This window comes from Dunckerocampus dactyliophorus, chromosome 6, assembly GCF_027744805.1.
Source record: "Dunckerocampus dactyliophorus isolate RoL2022-P2 chromosome 6, RoL_Ddac_1.1, whole genome shotgun sequence".
NCBI classification, from domain to species: domain Eukaryota; kingdom Metazoa; phylum Chordata; class Actinopteri; order Syngnathiformes; family Syngnathidae; genus Dunckerocampus; species Dunckerocampus dactyliophorus.
The window spans coordinates 25,761,781-25,782,590 of record NC_072824.1 but is presented as its reverse complement, the minus strand read 5'-3'; the positions used below and the strand labels follow the sequence as shown (position 1 = coordinate 25,782,590).

Genomic DNA, 20,810 nt, shown 5'->3' with positions numbered 1-20,810 from the left:
AACTTTTCCAAACTCCAAAATAAAAACACAACAGCAGTGGGGGCAGATGCAATATTTAGCCTTTGTGAGAGTGACCCTGACGTGCTGCCAGCGAGAGTGTGGTGAAGCTAGTCGCCAGCCGGCTAGCAGCTAGCGGGTGTGCAGTGTGTCAATACGCCAGTAACGCAGTTCGGTCAGCGTAGCAATGTTAATAATAATAACAATGTCACTGTAGCTTGGTTAATATGCACATCACATTAAAGTGTATGTAAATGGAGCGTTATTGGCACTTTTTGGAGTTTTTCAGAAGGCTTTATAGGCGGAATAAGTGTTCCCATTATGTGCATTCTTAGCAGCGTCTTTTTAGCTGTTTTTATATCTTTAGAACGCATAGAAAAGTGAAAGACACATGTGTTCATGTCTGACATAAAGATTGCGGATGATGGGCAAAATTCAGTTTTCCTTCGAGTCAAAATAATTAAAAAAGCCTGTCTCTCCCTTTAGGTGCATTTCCTGATGGCGTTAGCTGCTAACTGGGGCTACCTGAAGGATGCCAGTCGGATGCAGAAATATGAAGATATCAAGTCAAAGGAGGAGCAGGAGCTGCATGACATCCATTCCACACGCTCCAAAGAACGCCTCAATGCCTACACATAAACACGATACACACACTTACCTGATACACACACACACACACACACAATGATCCGACACATACACTTGCAGCACACACATCATGCATACAAGGAAAGCAGAAATACACATCAGTAACACTAAAATGTATGAAAGCGAAGACACTGATGTCCTCCTTTGTCCCTTGCTGATCTTTTGCTGAAAGTGGTCGATGCTAAGATGCTAAACACGACAGCTAGCCTTCAGTCATGATAAGACTTCATCAATTGTGATTGAATAGTAAGGGTTTTTTTGTTTTTTTTACAAATAGATGTCTCTAATTTGCCAGACATTTGTTAGTGTTTGCTAGTATTTTGGGTATTATGTAGTATTTTGAATGTGCAACAGTCGCAAGTCTGGAAGTAAAGCTTACAGCGAACGTGTCGAAAAGAAATCAAAATGAAAGGACATAAGGAAATACCGAAAAAGCCAAAGATCCCAACTGTCCCAACTTCGGTTGCAGGTGGTAGATCCTTTTAAGATCTTAGATAGTTTTCTCATTTTTAACTTTAAAGAGACTTTGGGAGTATATTTTATTAGGATTATGACAACCAACCTTTAATCCAAGAAGGTTGTAAAACTGTCGTCTTAAATCTAAACGAACAATATAGTTGAACATTGTTGGCTTTTGTGCTTCTGTTCAACACAAATTCGCACAATGAAACAAAATGTCAGACGAAAAACAAATAGTATGAAACGAGGCATTTTTCTCCATAAGAAATACTGCAAATCCACTTAATCCATTCCAGACACCCAAAAATATAAACAAAAAAATTACTGTATAGAGAATAATTATACTTTTACTTGAAGAAAACAATGCAAAATAATTATAAATGACGAATGAAATGGACAAATGAACATTTAACATCGCATGGGATGCTTTGTTGGGCACTCACGGAATGATACTGCACAGGGCAAACGGACTAGTTTGCTACGCGCAATGTTGTACGACAACCGCGGTTGTGGAGGAAAATTTTGCCGCTGAAAACCAAATCGTACGAAAACCGGGGCGTTGGAAAACCGAGGTTTGGCTGCAGTAAACAAGCCATGCCAATATGGATGACAGTCGTCCCTCGTTTATCGTGGTTAATTGAAGTGAATTTCTGCCAAGAAGGTTTCAATATTAACAAACGGAATATTTTTGTAGTTGGAGCATAGAAACACTTTCTAAATACATTTTTTTAAACATTTTTAGACATTGCTCAACTGCAATGCGCAGGCTACAGGATCACTGCAGTGACACGAGAGACGACCGTCGCTTTAAACATAGCGTGCTACCGAGCTAACCCATTTATTTATCCTAAACTTAAGAAACTGTTTAAAATGGAGTGGGGAAGGACAAAGTAAGAAGCCAAAAATGTACCACTTCCACAGGAAATGGAGTGAGAACTTTTTCCGTTGTCATGTCAGACATGCTGTGTGAAGGTAATGTCATGTCTGAGCAGTAATTTTTGACTAGTAGTCCGTAGTTAACCACGAAAACTTATTTATTAATACATTTTTGACAAAAGGCGATAGCTTGAGGGAGCGATGTTCAACCGCGACGTAGCAAGGGACGACTACACACACGGAACGCACGAGTGCAAAGCGTGGCGAACTGAAGCAACAATCAGCAGAAGACAAGGAAGACATCAGTGGAAGTTGATGTTTTCGTGGGGGAGGGGGGGCTGGGTGATCTGGAGCCCCCCCCCATCATGCATTCCTACGGTACACTTACATATATGGATGGGTGGTCAGTGTTGTACGGTGGTGTTATGCTGTGCTATGTCCTTTCACCACATTATGTCGAGTGCTATTGCAGAGAAACGTGGTCCACAGGAAGTTTGTACTTCAAATGAGTACCAATGGGTAGCTCGGAAAACTCCTAAACCCCCCTTATTACTTTTCCCGACTCTTTTCGGGAGCCCAATTTCATGAATTGTTCTGACAGGAAGGATGTACCACTAACAGCCATTTATTCTTTTCAACAAAATGCACTTAAGCAGGTTTAACTGTTAATTGATGACTCATAAAAGCTTATATTTCTATATAAACTGACCAAATATACCAATGAGTTGATACTTGACGAGTGTAAATTTGTGCTATTTTGTATTTGACTCAGACTTGTTCCCCACTAATAGCACTTAAGTTTAACAGCACCCCTACAAGCGTGAAATTGGGCTTCTCTTCCTTCCTGTCCGCCAATCTTTGTACAAACTTGTGGTTGGTCCTCCGAAACGGCACATCTTAGCAGCACAAAGTTTTCAATGTCATGTCGGCGTCATAATGTCTTTTTCAGGTTTTTTCTCACTTTTGGGAATTTTTGCCACCGTTTTTACCAGCATTCTTCTCGTGTCGTTTTGGCATCGGGGTACGTGCAGCGGGCAAGCGGGGTGGGGCACGGGGCTCGTTATCACTTTCACAGTTTCATGTGATTCCGCACACATACACACACACACATGTGCGTAAACACCAATCATTTCCGAAGTTTGATTCTAGGATTTTTGCTATTTCAGTAGTTTGTAGATCAGGCCCCGATGATAACCAAAATGTCTCTTTTGTCACGAGATGTATTCAATTCCTCACTGGAAAACACGACTGGTCATTGGTGAGGAGAGGTAACTGTGAATGCCTGTTTTTAGTAGTTTAGTAGTTTAGTTTTTGTATGATTTCAGTGCAAGTTTGACTTCTGCGTTTGAAAGATTGCATTCTTATCTAAGATCTAGATTACAAACCTGTCCCGAGGCATGTTTAATATAATAATATATGAAGATGATGATAAGCTGTGAGGGAATGTGTGTCTCTATCTGCCAGTAGAGATGGTTGAATGATGATATTGTTCAAGACTGATCAATGCAGGGGTGTCCAAATACCAGTCCAATGCAGATATGCTCAAATTATATTGTACGAGTGTTTATTTTGGTTTTTAATGAGGCCATATCAATATTTGGACACAACCCTAGTGCAGAAGTTATCATTTCTCGAGCATGAACCCAGGACAGTAGTTTCACTCCACATTGCAAACCCGATAGTTTCACTTGTGGTTGTTAAAGTCCACTTGCATCCAGATTCAACAGAACAAAAAAAACGTGACTTTTTGATGTTTTAAAAAGGCTAATCCTGCTACTAAGATATACTGTACACATGAACAGCCTGTGTCTCAGCTTTGTGACTGAGGTGACAAAAGTATGATTCACCTCCGCCAAGCGCAGTGCTGACATTGTTTTTGCCGGCGTTTGTCTGTCTGCTTGTGTTCAAAATAACTTGAAAAGTTCTGAATGGTTTTTGGATGAAATGTTCAGGAATTGTCGGAAATGGGATATGGAAGCACTGATTACATTCTGGGGGCGATCCAGATCCCCGTCTGTATCCGGTACATTTTTTTTAAGGATTCTTTAACATTGCCAGATAGGAGCATTTTTGCCATTTGCGCATATAACGCCACAAAAAACGGTCAGAGCACTTGGGGAAAGAACAGCAGGTTCTACAAAATAATATAAGAGTCACAATATGGGGGGGAACTATGGCGCTTGGCGGAGGTCTGTGCTCTCCGAGTGCTCCTCTAGTTAGTATTGTTTGTGTTGTCATTAGGTTACACCTTGATGCTAAATGTTTCCTCTTTTTGTTGTTATTTTTGCGTTTTCTTGTTTTAATTATATAATAATAATTGAGTAATTGAATATGCCGCAGGGCCGATGGCACCACTTTGGACACCCCTGGATTAATGGCTTGAGAACGAGACAGCCAGCAAGACACACACACACACACACACACACACACACACACACACACAAGACCATCATTGCCATCACTCTGAGCCATAACTATTTTACCGATCAACATTTCACTGTTCTATTAACAGCTTTTATTTCTTCATTTAAAAAAAAATACTGTAATAATAACGTGAAGTCATTTAAATACAAAAATGTGTCTTTTTTTCTAGGCAGTATTCTGCTGTTTATTGTGTATAAAGCTATACATAAATGTGAAAGAGCTGGGAGGGAGAGTGATTCCTGATAGTTCAGTCTCAACATCACGACTGCATTTACACACACACACACACACACACACACACACACACACACACAAAGTGCTGTACACTACGAGAGGACAAAAGAACCACTGTTGACCAGATTAATTACACACTAGTTTGGCTGAAGTATATTGAATCTAAACGCTAATTGCAGTCAATTTAAAACAACCGAAATCAAATCTTTTCAGTTGTGTGTGGTGTAAATGCATGTGAATGATGGACAAGGGAGGACTGATGTGTTCAGGTTCAGTCAGTATTTTTAAGGGTCTAGTTTTACAGTAACAGTATTCTATCATTTCATTGCCTGACAATGGATGTCTTGTCAGTGTTTTTAACCTCAGATAAAAAAAAGAGTTGTTTTTGTGCACTTATTGGCCATTGTGAGCTCTCTATCTCTTATTCTTGGTGTGTAAGTGCATTGACGTCCCCCCACCCCGTGGGACCTGTGTATAGTCTTGCAACACTGGTTATATAACCTGAATAACAAAGATGAAAATCAATTCATACAAATGAAGAAAAACCTCCTTAGGTTAAAAAAAAAAAAAGACAGTGAATCTAGTTGTTGTTTGTGGCATGGTTATGCATTCAAGTGGTCATAATTTTAATGATTAAACAGTATTTAAAAAACAACAAAAAAAACAACATTTCCACTGGCGCTGTTCTGCTCTTTTTGTTTTGTTTTCACTCTTTAGCTCGCAGTATTGCAGTTGCTGTTGCTAATGGTGTTGCTAAGCTAGCTAGCCTGTTTTGTTGTCTACCACCAGAGCAATATATTGTACCATTTTGACCAAAATAAACATAAATACGAATCCTAACCTTACATTTCTGGCATACAATTGCATGAAGAAGAAGAAAAAAAAAAACCCTGCAAGTCTTACGTGATATGATCCATGGTGTTATTTATTGTTTGTTTTTTTTACAGATTTGCAGCTGTGATGTAATGTATTGCTCTGGACGCCCCGTTACTCAATCAGCTCACATCCTCCAATCTCCGATTCATTTTAAGCACACTGCAATCTAAATGTCGATCATGTTTGGAATTTCTGCAACAAGCACAACGTCAAAGCAACAAATCTACAAGTGCCGCTAACGAAATGAAAATAAGCTTAGTATAAAAATTGAAGGTGAAGTAAAAAAAAAAAAAAAAGGTCGGGGTGTCGTGGTTCGGTATGCACGGTTCATTTCGGACACAGTAAGGGAAAAAACATGCAAAACGTGGTTTTGAGAACGTTTGAAAAGTCCCGTTTTGTATCTCTACTGAGTAATGGCGGCACGCTACTTTTCGTCTTATCCACTTGTCTTTGTCCCTTTGGTACGCCTCCGTACCGAACCGAAAAAAATTAAGATTCGGAATACATGTACCGCTACACCCCAAGTAGCTATCCATGATGTGTGGTGCTAGCAAGACTGAATGATGTGAAGAAGCCACAAAGCAGTGTCATTACTGAGGATTATTGAAGGAAGGAGAGGATGTGAGCTGTTTGCTCCTCGTTTGTTTGACTTTTCCTGTTCTATCCACACCTTCTTGTAAAAATCGATATGTGTTGTATTGACACAAATCCTAATTCCCGCGTCCTTTTTGTCTGTCCACTGCTGACCTGGACTCACACTACAGTATTCCTCCATCCTGGTTTGTGTTGTGTGTGTGATTTCAGCATGAAGCAAACCTTCCAAAACCTTGAATAGAATTCCTTATCTTTCTGTGAGGTTTGGTGTTTGTGCAGCTCTTAAAATGTCAGCCGTCAATCCAGGATGAACAATCTGTGCCTGAATAAATTGAGCTCTTGTCCATCATGAGCTGCACGCCAGACAGAAAAACGGATGAAGAGTCTGCTACCTGAAAGTGAACATCTCTTATTTACACATACTGTACATCAGGTGGGACATTTTGGACGTAGGGAGATTTATTTATTTTCACTTTCTCCATCGTAGATTTTTGTACTCCACTCTGGTTGCTTCGTAGCTTTGTTGGATTCACTCCCCTATTTTGTACATATCTGTGCCAACAGCTTGGGCAGACAGTGGCTTTTTTTTATTTGTAAAGACATAAACTTGCTTGCATATATAAATAAAATGAAATACTACACTTGTGTACTTGTTAATAAGGGACCAATTCGACTCGTGTCTTTATTTCATTTCAAACCTGGGAATGTTCAACATCTGTAGATGCAGAGAAACAATCCTTTATTAGTAGTACAGTAGATTCAATGATGAAAAAAAACGCGAGTAATAATGTCGATAGCAATGTAATTTTTGACGGCAACCCCCTTGCCCCCCACCTTCCAAAGCCTCCCCTTCTCTCTTCAGTTGCCATCGTTTCCCTGGCGACACAATCCAGGTTTAAGCCCTAAATACGCTAACACTCTTATTAACCGCATGTAAAGTCTAAAATGTATAGGCACTCGCCACTAATGAATGATGTCAGATGATCCATGAACAGATGGACTCTGAGTCACAGTGTACACAACAATGGTGCGTTCAAGGACTGACGAACAAAGTGCCAAAGCTCAACATCTGACGAAATAACATAAGTGAAGCATAAAGACATAAACATATAAAAAATGATGGGCTTTTTTTTAACAGTCGTGTGAATGAAATGTGTTTTCTAAAATTTATTTTTGACCAAAAATTGACAAATTTGCGGGAACATTGCGGTAATGCCGAATCGCAAATGCGCAGAAATCCACTGTGCTTTAATCTTAAAGGGACAGGACTAATTTATGTTTAATGTTAGGGGTGTCACACATGAGTTTAAAACGTGAAAAGATTTCTCTTCTCAGAAATGTGGCCGCTACGCCTGGTACGAGAGTAAATTAATCACACAATAAATGAAAATGAATTTGACCATTTTGCCAGCCTCAATATATTGCCATGGGCATGCGTGTCTGTTTTCCTCATCTCTCGCCTCCAAACAGGCAGGAAGAGAGTTCACTCTGTGCATGGGTTTCAGCACTTTGGCGCGTTTGTTCCGTAGAACCATGGCATGAACGGAGCGAGCCCTTTTGTCAGTCATGCAGTCTCGGTCGGTGGAGGTTGGGGCCGCTAGCATACACACTGTGCAGAAGAAATTAAATTAGTAGATTGCAATATATTATCATATATTTCCGATTTCTTTTATTGTACTTTTCTTAAAAGCTGTGTTAAAATCCCATCTCGTATATTGTCTCATCTCGTGACACCCCGATTTAATGGCCACATAACCAGTCTGGGGGGGCTGGGGGGGTCAGAATGCTTGCTGGTTGTTGGGGATCAAATACTTCAATCAATCTACCACACAAAATCATTCAGAACCTTTAATTCATGTTATTTTTTCAGATTTTTTTTTTCCCCCATTCTATCTCTCTCCGTTAAAATAAATCTACCATCAAAATGATGGACTGTCTTTGTCAGGGGGTAACTGTTACACAGCATAAATGTAGGCACCCAAGAAGCAGAGTGGATAACAAAATTGTGTTTTATTAAGCACAAAAGTAGGGGTTCACAGGGAGAAGGTGAGACCAAAAAAAATCCCTCTAAACTAGTCAAAACAAAAGGCGTAGCAAAAACATTCCACAACAGTAAGGTATAATACCTGATGGCAACCGGGACGGCACCAAGAGGATGACTTGACGGGAATCAGGATTATCAGACAGTGTGCTACGAATGAGAATCTCAGTAAAAAGCATGGGAAAGGAAGATAATGTGCGTAACGTGGGGCAATGAACCCACGTCCTCCTGTAGTGACTTAAAAAGCCTGATGACGTAACAAGTGTGCCTCCCGGTGCCGCCCCTCGCCGGAATCCAGGTTGTCTAGTGGACACAACAGACGTATTGCCAAAATAAGAAGTACACAAACCAATAACCTCCAAAAACACAAAAAACAGAACTTACAAAATCAGCCGCGGCTCAAACACATATTTTGCCCACTGTATGCAGTGGATTCACGCATATTTGCCATTCAGTATCCGCCATTTTGTGCTTCTAAGCTCCATAATGAGGTCGTTTACTGGTCGGAAATGCATTAATCAGAGCTTGAGTTGCACGGAAAGTAGTCGGAGGCAAACTTCATCTTGCTTGAGGAGGTGTTCTTTACATGCAGTGAATCAGGTTGATATTCACACCTTTACTCACACGATGTGCACGTATCTAAAGAGACACGTACTCACTAATATACACTACATGCAACACAATACTATTTCACACGTATTTACAGTATAACCCGCAAGGCACACTGAGAAGCCCACGCTCACACGTCCCCGACAGGAAGTTACCCAGCATGCCTTTAAATATTCAAATTTATCCCGGTCGTTGTATTCCTCAGGGCATCAAATCGGTCTCAACTGGACTGTTGAGGTTTTCTTAAAACACGTTTCGCACTTCGTCCGAGGCGTCATCAGATAGATAGGATAAGAGCTGTCCTATCTAGTCTGTAAGCATGAACTGATGAAGCCTGCTCGGATGAGAGGCACAACGTCTGTGCCCTGAGAGTTACCCGGCATGCTTTGCGGGTTATAAATTGGTACACAATAGTACTGTTTTGCATGTATGTTAGTGTGTAAGCGTTTATTTCGACACCCGCATGTCCACGTCTTACTTTTCGTGTTATTATTGGCGTTTGGGAAGCATTTGGTTTGGTGGAATCCTGTTGGTTTGTGTTAGATATTTTTCTGGGCGTCTCAATTACTCGTTTGTCACCAATCGCGTGTGATCTGAGATCGCAATTGACTGTATTCATGTTAATTAGGTTCATGAAAAACAGCGTATGTTGTGTTGATGAACATGTACTCTTCATCTACTTTCAGTTGTTTGTTAAGTGTTAAGTGTTCTGCACATGTTTAAGTTAGTGGCAGATATGTTTGAACTAATTAATCTAAATTAAAATGAAGATAACAGTGCAAGTCCAAGCAGAGGCTTTTTTTTTTTTAACCTTTCGTGGACATTAATAATACATTTTCTTTATTAATATTTGACAGTTATCAAGGCTGATGGTTTTTACATGTTTAGCTTGTCATTCTTCCTTTGTTGTCCCGACTGAACCAGTCGGAGGACATACGCACAGTGTCTATTTTATAAAACTGTAGATAAATAAACCAAGGATCAGGGCCAGTATCACACAGCAACAGAAGATCATCATTTGTTTCTTGACAGCGTGCAGGAGAAGGACACAAAGACAAAAAAACAAATATTCAAAATCATGTCACTGTAACACAAACAATGGTATACAGTATAGTTTGGTCAAAAAGGTGAGATTCTTTTACAGGACAGCAGTCTTTTCTACTGCAACAATTGGATAAATCTTCATTTACGGACAGTAAGCCCTCATTTATCACAGTTCATTGGTTCCAGACTGTGAATGGGAAGTGAAAGTGGTATTCCTTATTTACGAATTGAATGTTGTTGTAGTTGTAGCCTAGAAAGCTTGTTTACGACCTTCTAAATAGGGTTCCTAACATTATTAGAGCCTTCTAGACATGAAATAACAGCCCTATAGTCACCTTTACACTCGTATTACCCACTATAGGAGCCATAATACGAGAAAATGAGCAATTTAAGACATAAATGAGACTCGTGCTCGTGTGTGTTGCTGTAAACGTGTTCCCGTGCTAGGGAAGCTGAGTTTAGAGTTGGGGTTTAGACTTGCGTTTTAGCTTGCCGTGGGTTATGGCTGCAACAGTAGCTTGTGTTAGGGATTATTGTGCCTGTTGGGAGATAATTCAAACCTGCAATAAAAGCTTGTTGTTTTGGCGACAACATTGCAGTAACATTATTGACACCCACTGACCAGTGTATAATACTACATATCATCCCAGTGTCTTTGAATGTGTCTTCTGAATGCCTTGTATTTGTATTTTAGTTCATTTATCCATGAAAATTTAGTTTAATATTTTATTGTATTATAATTTGAGTATAAAGTCAATAAAACGTCTTGGTTTGAAAATATGACTGATACAATGAGACCAGACAAGACAGTACGCCCCCCCCCGACACCTATTAAGCATTATGATCTTCTGTAAGTTGTAAGGTGGCTAAAACAAGTCAAGCCCAACTTACCCTGCGTGCCTCCTGCTGGAACTTGGCTGCTTTTTTTGTGTCAGCCACAGCTCTTTCTACAAAACCCACCGACTGGTCCATGTTGCTCTCAATTCTGTCAATCATCCCACCCTGAGAGATGCCAGGGCAAGAAATGACAAGAGTCAATAAGGACACACATTCAACAATGGTTCAGCACATATTAATCATGTACATTATCATCTGACATGCCTTGAGTCGGCAATCCGAATGAGTAATGATGACAGGGCAATAATATATGCATAACATCTTTTTCCTCTTCACTCTTGTGTGTCACTTTTGCTGTCTAATGATAATAATCATTGTGAAGGCTTTTTACATTGGTTAGTTTATTTTAGATAGATGATTAGAAAATTGTGAGTAGTTTATAATGACATTCAATCAATCAAACTTTATTTATAAAGCGCTTTATGTACATTTAAAATGCAACACAAAGTGCTTTAGAGAGTTAAAAACAAGGCCCTTGATAGCAAATGCTAACTGGACATAATACATGAACTGTGTGTCTAATGAATGCTACATAGCTATTCTGACTGTCAGTACTCCGGTTTTGTACACAACTATTGAGGAAATATGTGTAATTATCTTTATTGTCATATTGAATTGAATTGTGAATGACTGAATGGTCTACTTCCTAGGTTCCCAAAATGGGGTAGCCAATTTTGATAGGGTGTATGTGAATAAGAATGAAAAACAATTAGCGCCTAACACTCACAATTACGAGTGCACCTGAACGCCTCACGGCTCGAGGAGACCGGAGAAGGAAAAAGACAGAGCCTGAAGTTGTTCATCAACAAAGAAGTAAGTTCGATGATTATTTTATGCATTAAGAGTGTTTCATCTTGAATATTTCATTTATATTGGTGTTCCAATGAATCTCCACACGGCGCAGCGGTGAAAACCTGTTACTGTGAGTGGGGATTCACCTGAAAATGAGGCTTTATTGTTGGTTGTATGTATTTTGTATTAAGAAGTGGGTAGTGTTTGTTTTTAGAGTTGGGCCACCATGGAAGGATTCCGGTCAGATAATGGGCACTTCATACTGAACAAGCAGGATCAAAACTAACAAACTGCAAAGCTAGCTTGGTTCTAAGAATGGTGCATTCAGGTGCGTCACGTAACTGGCACAAGTTGCCGCTGCATTCACGGACACTTGGAAATCGCAGGAAACGCACCCAAACATGCACGTGCAGCCCAATCACGTCATATTTACCAAAACAACTGTTGTTGTTCATAACAGTAAGACTATGTTACAAAATGTTCTACTTATAACAGACATCATTATTAAACAAATAGACTTTTGGACAGATACTGCTTTATCATGATTGTTAAACTTTCCCCTTCAATTTTGTATGAAATGAAATGTGCAGAATTAAACCATAGCCACCATGAGTGGACAAAAAAAGTGAAGCTCAAAGGGAAGGATGCCAACGCCAGACTGGAATAAAAGATATGTAGGATGATACCTTATCTATTTATCAGTGCTCATGTCAAAATATATCCAAATGTCACCATGCAAAACACACATGTTTGACCCAGAATTACTATAAAATGAATGAACCAATGAATTATGTTGAATATTTCAAGTGAATTAAGATGAAAGGTTTTTGTTTTTTCAGTGTGCAGGAGTCGGGGGTACATGGCTTCAGGTGAAATGTCTGAAGGGGTACGCCACTGTAAAAAGTTTGGGGACCACTGATCTACTTTGATTACCTGTAAACTTTGAAACTGTGAATGTGAAATACTAATCATTAGTATTTAGTATAGTAGTTTCAAAGTTTATCGGTTAGATTTATATATATATATATATATATATATATACTGTATATATATATATATATATATGTTTTATAGGAAGAGATAGATCATGTTGACTTGTAACTTGCATGCTGAAAAAGTGTGTGCACCAAGATATACATACATTTTAACGTGCTTTCTTTCAAAGAAATAAAAAAACATGAATTCAAATGTGACATACCTGGTTCTCAACCAACATGGCGATATCAACAAACATGTCATGGAGTTCTTTGATGCTGCTCTCCAACCTCATGATATCTTTGTGCCGAGCCTCGATTTCATTCAGGGCCTGCTGGTTTATTTTGGAATCCATAATCTGTGCAAAAAGCCATGCTGTTATCAAAACTGCAAAAACAATAACAACATATTTATACAAGCATGATTATGCTAAAACTGCTGGCAAGGCACATTATAGTTCGCATCTATGAGGAGCTTGATGAGGCAGTGAAGGATGATTTTGTTGTGTGCGCCTTTAAGAGGTAGGGCCTGGCAAGTGATGTGTGTGACGTCAGCTAGCTAGAGTTAACTGTGTTAGCAGTGTGGAGAGTGCAGTGACTGGCGTGAGTTGTGACCGACAGCAGCTCCTGTGTGAATGTTCACTGCATATGTCTTCTCTAGTTGTAAGTAAAGTGACTGAAGAGCATTATGAGTCTCTCATTAACCACAAACAGCAGCATTACAGTAGTAATGTAGTAGTCTCAACTGATAGTAGTAGTCTAAACTGGTCACTAGTAGTCAGTAGTCAGTAACATTACATTGGCCACCACAGGAAGTACGCTGTCAATGTGTGTAAGTCTATGTTATGTCTTATTTATGTCTAAGCTGTCTTATTTTCTATTATTGTGTCTACTATATTGGGTAATATGAGTGTAAAAGTGACTATAGGGGCGTTATTTATGTCTCGAGAGCTCTAATAATGTTACAAAACGTATTTAGAATGTCATAAAGGGGTTATTTATGCTCTAACTATGAAAATATTCCATTTAAAATGAATTTCCGCAAAGTAGGATTCCTTCGATATACTGTAAATGGAATATTCAGAGTGCAGGATTTCTTTCCACACTACTACGTTCCAGTCCGTCTTTGTACAACCAAAGCAGCAGCCTGTGTTTTGTCCCATTTATCTCCTGTTTGCTCTTAATCTTTTATTTTGCTGTTTTGCTCCCTACTCGCAGTTTTTCTGTTCTTCCTTCCCAGATCTCGTCACTTCTGGCCGGGGAGGAGTTTCTGAGGCACACCGGAAGGTTTGTATTGCCAGCAGCAAGTCGAGTGTATTCACGGTTAACGTTGGCCTCTGCCACGGCTGCCTTTTGTCACTGATTTTATTAATACTGGTAATTTTTTATGGACAGAATTAGTAGATGCAGCCTAGTCATTGAGGACTCATCTATTTGCGAATGAATGCGGTTTTGAATAATACTAATATATGTTGAATTGTGTTTAAAGAAGTATTTGCAGTCTTACCCCAGCAGTGAAGACAGCAGAGTTTCCTCCCTCTAGCATCTCTTCTAGTTCATCATCAGTCGTTGCTTTGCCAGCTACAATCAACCAAAAATACAAAAAAATCGAACTAAAAACTCTTAGAGCGGATTACTACCAAAGTTTGTTTCATGGATTGTTCACTAACAACACAATGATAAATAATGTAATCGTGCATAAGACTTGAACATCAAACATCGTGCTTTTGTGACATTAACTTTATCTCTGATATGTCTGAGATTCAATTAATTTATGGCACATGAACAGTACGGTACTCGGAATTATAAAATGGACAAAGATTGAGTAGATGGGCGATGTTGTAACATTAGGTAGGATGAATTGTTTTGTTGGCTTATTGAAAACTACTGCAAACTCACTGATCTCCAGCTGTCGTGCAATACGTCCTTTACTCTTGTCTCTGAAGTCAACTTGTGCCTCGTTGTATTTTGTCATCACCTCTACGAACTTCTTGGCCAAGATGGCATGCTGGGAAATAAAAGCACGTGAAAAGAACATTTCTATCGATGGCACAAACATTACACATGATGATTTTACAGAGTTAAGCATTTACACTAATGCCATTGTCTTTCAAACATAATCCAATAATGTTATTACCACAGTCAATCCTTGTTGAATAGTTTCAAAAAGTGAAAATATGATATTAACACATTGTTTTTATGATAGGTTGATTGTCATAGAGAAAGACAGAAAGTAAAAACAATCCTGAAAAAAGCCCACTAAATACATGTTAAACAATAATTTGTATTTGATTGGGGAAAATCAGTATTTATAAGTATAAGTATTTTTTTATCAGTGAGCAAACATTTTGACCCCCACAGACCGGTTATGTGTCCTTGAAGCACACAAATTAGTACTGTCCCTTTAGGAAAGTACCCCTAATCTCAAGTCATTATGTCGACCTAAGATACAAGTCACAGAAACAGTCTCTTCCATTCAAACCTCCCCATCACCGTGGGCAAGACCAAAGAGCAGTCAAAGGACCTCAGGGACAAGATTGTTGACCTGCACAAGACTGGAATGGTGTACAAGACCACCAACAAGAAGCTTTGTGAGAAAGAGGCCAGTATTGGTGCAATAATTTATAAATTGAAGAATCACCCTCGCTCTGGAGCTCCATGCAAGCTCTTACCTGGTAGAGAGAGGATGATTGGGAGAAAAGTGAGGGACCAGCCCAGAATTCCAGAGGACGAGCTCGTTAATGATGCCAAGGGAGTTGGGAGCACATAGTTACTTTGCTTTAATGGGGGTCAGTCTGAAGTTTGACAATCAACACTTCAACGACTCAGACAAGGCTTGGGATAATGTGATGTGGTCATATTGCCAAAATTGAGCTATGTGTTTGGAGGCAGAGAAATGGTGAATGTGAGCCCAACAACACCATCCTTAGTGTCAAACATGGAGGTGGAAACATTCTGCTTTGGGGATGTTTCTCTGACTAAAATCCCTCCTGATGTGTGAAACCCTGGTGACCAGCTACAAGAAACATCTGACCTCTGTGCTTAGGTAGTGTGCAGTGCAGTATATCAACAGTGACTTTTCCCCCACTTCGTCCTCTGAGCTAAGTTTGATCAGTTTTTGGTGTTGAAGAAAGGAGGGGTCAACTGTTGCGCACCTTTCCATCATCTGTTTCACAGTGTTTACTGCTGGGATGGTGAAAGTAAACATGTCAGACTACAAAATATTATGACAGTGGTGACTTGTGACATTACCACTCTAGCGCTCACTTTAACTGTCGTGTTGCAGGAGTTGCAAGGGGTGTGAACATTGTGAAACACGTATTCAGGCGGCAGTACGCAGTGCTAGGAAGGGAGAGAATATAACGCCAAGTGTGATGTCTGTCTTTTTCGAGGAAAACTATTTTGTGATGCAAATGTGTTACTCTTTTGAAAGCATATTGCTTTGAGAAGCAAAACATTTTACTTAAGTGACCTCACCAACTAGCCAGAACTACTGTACTTTCTTCAGCACCAAAAACTGATCAGACGAAGTGGGGGAAACGTCATGTTGATGCACTACACTGCTGATGGGGATGTCCTACAACTTCATGTCAAAAAATCCAAACTATCCCTTTAAGTCTAGTTGTGTCTCACCTGTGATTTTTTTATCCTGAGGTCAGCTGAGGCTCTCTCATCTGTCTTTGTTTCAAGCTGACGTTCAATGTCTGATGGAAGATGGTTACATATGTGACCGCACACGCACATACACACACATACACACACCATCAAACAGACATCTGTGATCCTGTTGTACTGTTCCACAAGAAACATGGATTTGAACAAGAAACCATTTCAGGTACAGTAGTTATGAATAGAATTCATGGGTTAGTGGTGTAACAGTACATGTACGTATTCGAAACCAGATTTTTCTATAAGGAACATTTGGTTCGGCGCAGAGGAATAGTGATTAAAAGTGAGTGACAAGAAGTGTTTGTGGAGTCACGCATTTACTCGGTAAACAAATACGAGAAGCCGGAGCTTGAAAAACCCTCTTCTGTCATTTCAGTCTCTTGTTTGGAAACACTTGGCCTTCCCGGTGAAATACGTACATGGACAAAGAGAAGTGGATAAGATGAAAACGGTGTGCCGCCATTGCTTAGCAGAGATAGAGAACGGGGACTACAATTTGAAACTATTAATGCAGCGCCGTGACCGATGTACAGTGTTGTTAAAAAGTGTTTTCCCCCTTCCTGAGTTCTTATTTTTTTTGCATGTTTGTCACACTGTTGGCCAAGATGTTTGTGTTTCAGATGATCATCCATCCATCCATTTTCTATGCTGATCCTCATTAGGGTTGCATTTGGGCGAGAGGTGGGGTACAGCCAGCCAATTGCAGGGCAGATATAGACAAACAATCTTTCACGCTCAAAATTACCCCAAGATCGTAGCAACAACTCATCCAAGAGGTCACAAAAGACCCCATAACAACATCCAAAGAACTGCAGGCTCACTTGCCTCAGTTATGGTCAGTGTTCATGACTCCACCATAAGAAAGACCCTGGGCAAAAACGGCCTGCATGGCAGAGTTCCAAGATGAAAACCACTGCTGAACAAAAAGAACATTAAGGCTTGTCTCAATTTTCCCCAAAACATCTTGATGATCCCCAAGACCTTTGGGAAAATACTCTGTCTGATGAGACAAAACTTGAACGTTTTGGAAGGTGTGTCTTCCATTACGTTTGGCGTAAAAGTAATTTTTACATTTCTGAAGAAGAACATCATACCAACAGTAAAATATGGTGGTGGCAGCATGATGGTCTGGGGTTGTTTTGCTGCTCCAGGACCTGCAATACTTGCTGTGATAAATGGAACCATTAATTCTACTATCTACCAAAAAATCCTGAAGGAGAATGTCCGGCCATCTGTTTGTGACATCAAACTGAAACGAACTTAGGTGCTGCAGCAGGACAATGATGCAAAACACACCAGCAAGTCCACCTCTGAATGGCTGAAGGAAAACAAAATGAAGACTTTGGAGTGGCCTAGTCAAAGTCCTGACCTGAATCCTATTGAGATGCTGTGGCATGACCTTAAAAAGGCGTTTCATCCTGGAAAACCTCCAATGTGGCTGAATTACAACAATTTTGCACAGACGAGCAGGACAAAATTCCCCCCAAAATTTCTCCCCTGATAATAAAAAGTTTTGTGTTCAGTTGTGTTGTCATTTGATAATATGAAACATTCAAGTGTGACAGACATGCAAAACATAAATCAGGAAAGGGGCAAGCACTTTTTCACACCACTGTACGTATGGTGTGATTATGTGATATGATATGATCATATATATATATCATCATATCATATATATCATATGTGATATGATATGATCACTGTGATTATAGCGTGCCGTTACGCCGCTATTTAATAGACTTTTTTTACCGTTAACTTAGGATCTGTGTAAACCTTTCATTTCTTTCAAATTTCAAACATGTTTTTTTAGCATGAAAAAATAAATAGAAGTACAAGTTAAAATACTGACTTTTCAGTTTGTTTCTTGCATTGTTGGCTGACTTCTTAATGTCATTGGTGACAGCTTCAACGTCGTCCTGTGTTTCTTAGAAGAAAGGAACATCATAAACAGACAGAAAGTGCAAAGTTGACAAGTCAGTAAATTAATGAATTCATAAACTGACTAGAAAGTGTGACTTTGAGCATGTGTGTACGCATACATGGTTTGTCACGGATAAAATTTGATAATTTTCATGCATCACTTGTGTGTGTGTGTGTGTGTGAGCCAGACGTAATTACTCTGGTCAGATGTGGGGGCGGACAAGATGGTGGAGTACAGTTTTTTGATTTCCGTTATACTCTCATCAATCTTGTCAATACTGGAGCGGATATCTTCAATCTAAAACACATACATATACATCCACTCAATAAAAGACATGATTTTTCAAAATGACATTGAGCGAGGAAAACACATCCAACCTGAGCAAAGAAATCATCCATAAAAGCTTCATTCTCCATAGGAACCTCAATATCATCCCCTCCACCATCACTAGTCTGTTCAAACGACATACAGATACATTCAAATGGAATTTAGACAGCACTTATTTCAAATTAAAACAACATTTGCATCAGGAATATACAAGCATTCATTTGCATACTGCTAGAAAAGACATGTCTCAGTGTTCGACCATAAGTTTGCCTAATGATACCGTAGAAGACTTCCATCCATCCATTTTCTATGCCGCTTCTCCTCATTAGGGTTGCGGGGGCATGCTCATTTTGTTCGCTTGTACCCGCGATCTTGTCCTCTGTCACTACCCAAAGCTCATGACCGTAAGTGAGGGTAGGAACGTAGATCGACTGATAAATTGAGAGCTTTGCCTTTCGGCTCAGCTTTCTCTTTGTCTGGTCCCTCACCTAGTACCTGTTTGTCGTGGGTGACCCTACCAGGGGCATAAAAAACGCAGACAACTTAGCTCCTAGGATCATCAGGAGACGCAAACTCCTCCACCACGATGAGGTGGTACTTCAGGGAAGAGGGTGCTACAGCAAATTTGCTTAAATCACATACTGTCCTAGCTCTCCACTAGTCACAAAACTATTAGGGAAGATGTATGCATTATGACATTAGTGCCCTCCCCTCCCAGAGAGTGACCAACAGACACACATTTTGACAACTGAACACGCCTGTACACTTCACCGCACTCCAGGCAATCAGCAGCCCTGAGCTCTGTTCCCAAAGCGCAGCCGGAGGTGTCAGCGCATGGCAATAGAGCAAAAGGCACAATGAAAAAAATCTGAAATGTTGGCAACACCGACAAGTCTTTAAATATGTATCACTTTTTAAAAAACCTTTCTACAAAATGATCAAAGGTTTGGGTTTTGAATGTCAGAAAATTACTCATATTCCGATCCTTTCATACTCCCCACTGTTGTCTTTCATGTCATTGTCTTCATCATTCATTTTCTTGAGTATGCTTAAAAAAATAGTGAGACAAATTAACTTCCATTTTGCTTAATTTCACATTTAAAAAAATTCCTATGAGGTAATTCACACGTTTACCACAAGCAGTAAGGGTTAGGGAAACTTCAGACAAGAGATTATCAATTCAATTAAGCTAATTTGTAGACAATCACATTATGTTGTGTAACAGACACCTCAAAATGAGAATTGCTACATCAATCGTTTTTGAATACGAATGAGCAAAAGCCCCATGAAGGTTTGTAGCAAGCAGGTAATCCATAAAATAGAAATACACGAGTAACATTGTGCCTACCTCCTTAAGCTGGGCAAGTCTGTCCTTCATCTTGACAAATGTGGAGCTGTTAATGAAAAGTAATTTTAAAAAATCACACGTAAAGAGGAAAAAAGTCTTGTAATTTTGGTGCCTCCAAAAAGAAACTGAAGAGTAAGGAGGCTAACGTGGGTTCTTTTCTGGTCTTACAAAAAAATGCGTGTTTATCTCAAATCTAGCTCGTGCTCAAATGGTCACCAATTCGGACCACAAAAAAAGTATTTAAAAAGATATCAAATGCAAATAAACATTTGTTGGGTTGCCCCCTCTCTAATGACACATTTGTAGTCAATCTAACGTGAGGTCTCCTAAGCCTCTATCCTTTAAGAACGGATTAGTGCAGTAGTTAGGATGATAAACCTCTCACTCCCCCACCTTGACCAACCTATTGGCTTTACATTCAAGTACTGTGCTGCATTTCTGACAATTGGAAAGTTGGAAGTATCCTACTTTGTACATATTATAGTCAATTAGGCGGAAAACTTGTAGATATACAGTATAGGAAATTCACACGGTACCATTGGTACACCCCTCACATTTCAGCAAATATTTTTATATCTCAAAAAGAGACAATACTACAGAAATGAACTTGGAAAATACAATGATAAAATATCGGACTGGACAAAAAGACTTTGTTATTTAACTGATTCACAAACAGTGCAGGTTTTGAAATTTAGTATATGTTTGCATTGATGACCTTATTTTTTAATTGTCCAAAACGAAACAAGACATATTGGCCAAAAAAATAAATTATAATAATTCCAAGTAACACATTTCCCAATTCAGAGGAAACAGAAAAACACACACACACACTACTATACCAAAGACACTTCCCACAACTCATACACTACTCCCCCGCCCCTCGAGTCTGGCTCAGAAAGAAAAAAAAAGTAAAAGAAATTACAATATAATCGATCTTTGTTTTCTAATATCATGTCCATGGCGCGGAATTGAGAAACCATAAGCCCTCCTTTCCTGGTTGTATACATTTTTTTAAAGGTTTTTTTTTAGCACTGAAAAAAACAGACACAAATATTTGCTTGGGATGAAGCGAATAAGAAG

The 20,810-nt window shown here is 39.5% G+C and overlaps 2 protein-coding genes across 3 annotated transcripts in view; one reads left to right on the top strand and one right to left on the bottom strand.

Annotated features, from left to right (window-relative positions):
- gpm6ab (glycoprotein M6Ab) overlaps window positions 1-6,772 on the top strand; it is a 28,604-nt gene extending 21,832 nt beyond the window's left edge. For both annotated transcript variants that reach the window (XM_054778557.1, XM_054778558.1), the window contains exon 7: window positions 484-6,772. In XM_054778557.1, coding sequence (XP_054634532.1) covers window positions 484-636 — 153 coding nt within the window. In that variant the 3' untranslated portion in view covers window positions 637-6,772. The remainder of the gene's footprint in view (window positions 1-483) is intronic.
- A 1,219-nt stretch (window positions 6,773-7,991) lies between these two features.
- stx3a (syntaxin 3a) lies at window positions 7,992-20,075 on the bottom strand. Its single transcript, XM_054778556.1, has 10 exons — window positions 19,731-20,075; window positions 18,433-18,507; window positions 18,253-18,352; window positions 17,984-18,058; window positions 16,099-16,169; window positions 14,365-14,473; window positions 13,973-14,046; window positions 12,690-12,824; window positions 10,694-10,804; window positions 7,992-9,782 (listed from the first exon to the last, which is right to left on the bottom strand). Exons 1-10 carry the CDS (start codon window positions 19,758-19,760, stop codon window positions 9,705-9,707), a joined length of 858 nt encoding a protein of 285 aa, XP_054634531.1. The 5' UTR covers window positions 19,761-20,075; the 3' UTR covers window positions 7,992-9,704.
- Window positions 20,076-20,810: the final 735 nt, after the last annotated feature.

Coding starts and splice junctions, on each gene's coding strand:
- stx3a (XM_054778556.1), bottom strand. CDS start 19,760: ATGAAGGACAGACTTGCCCAGCTTAAGGAG. Junction 18,353..18,432: donor TGGATGATTTCTTTGCTCAG/GTTGGATGTGTT, acceptor TATGTGTTTTAG/ATTGAAGATATCCGCTCCAG. Junction 10,805..12,689: donor CCATGTTGGTTGAGAACCAG/GTATGTCACATT, acceptor GGCATCTCTCAG/GGTGGGATGATTGACAGAAT.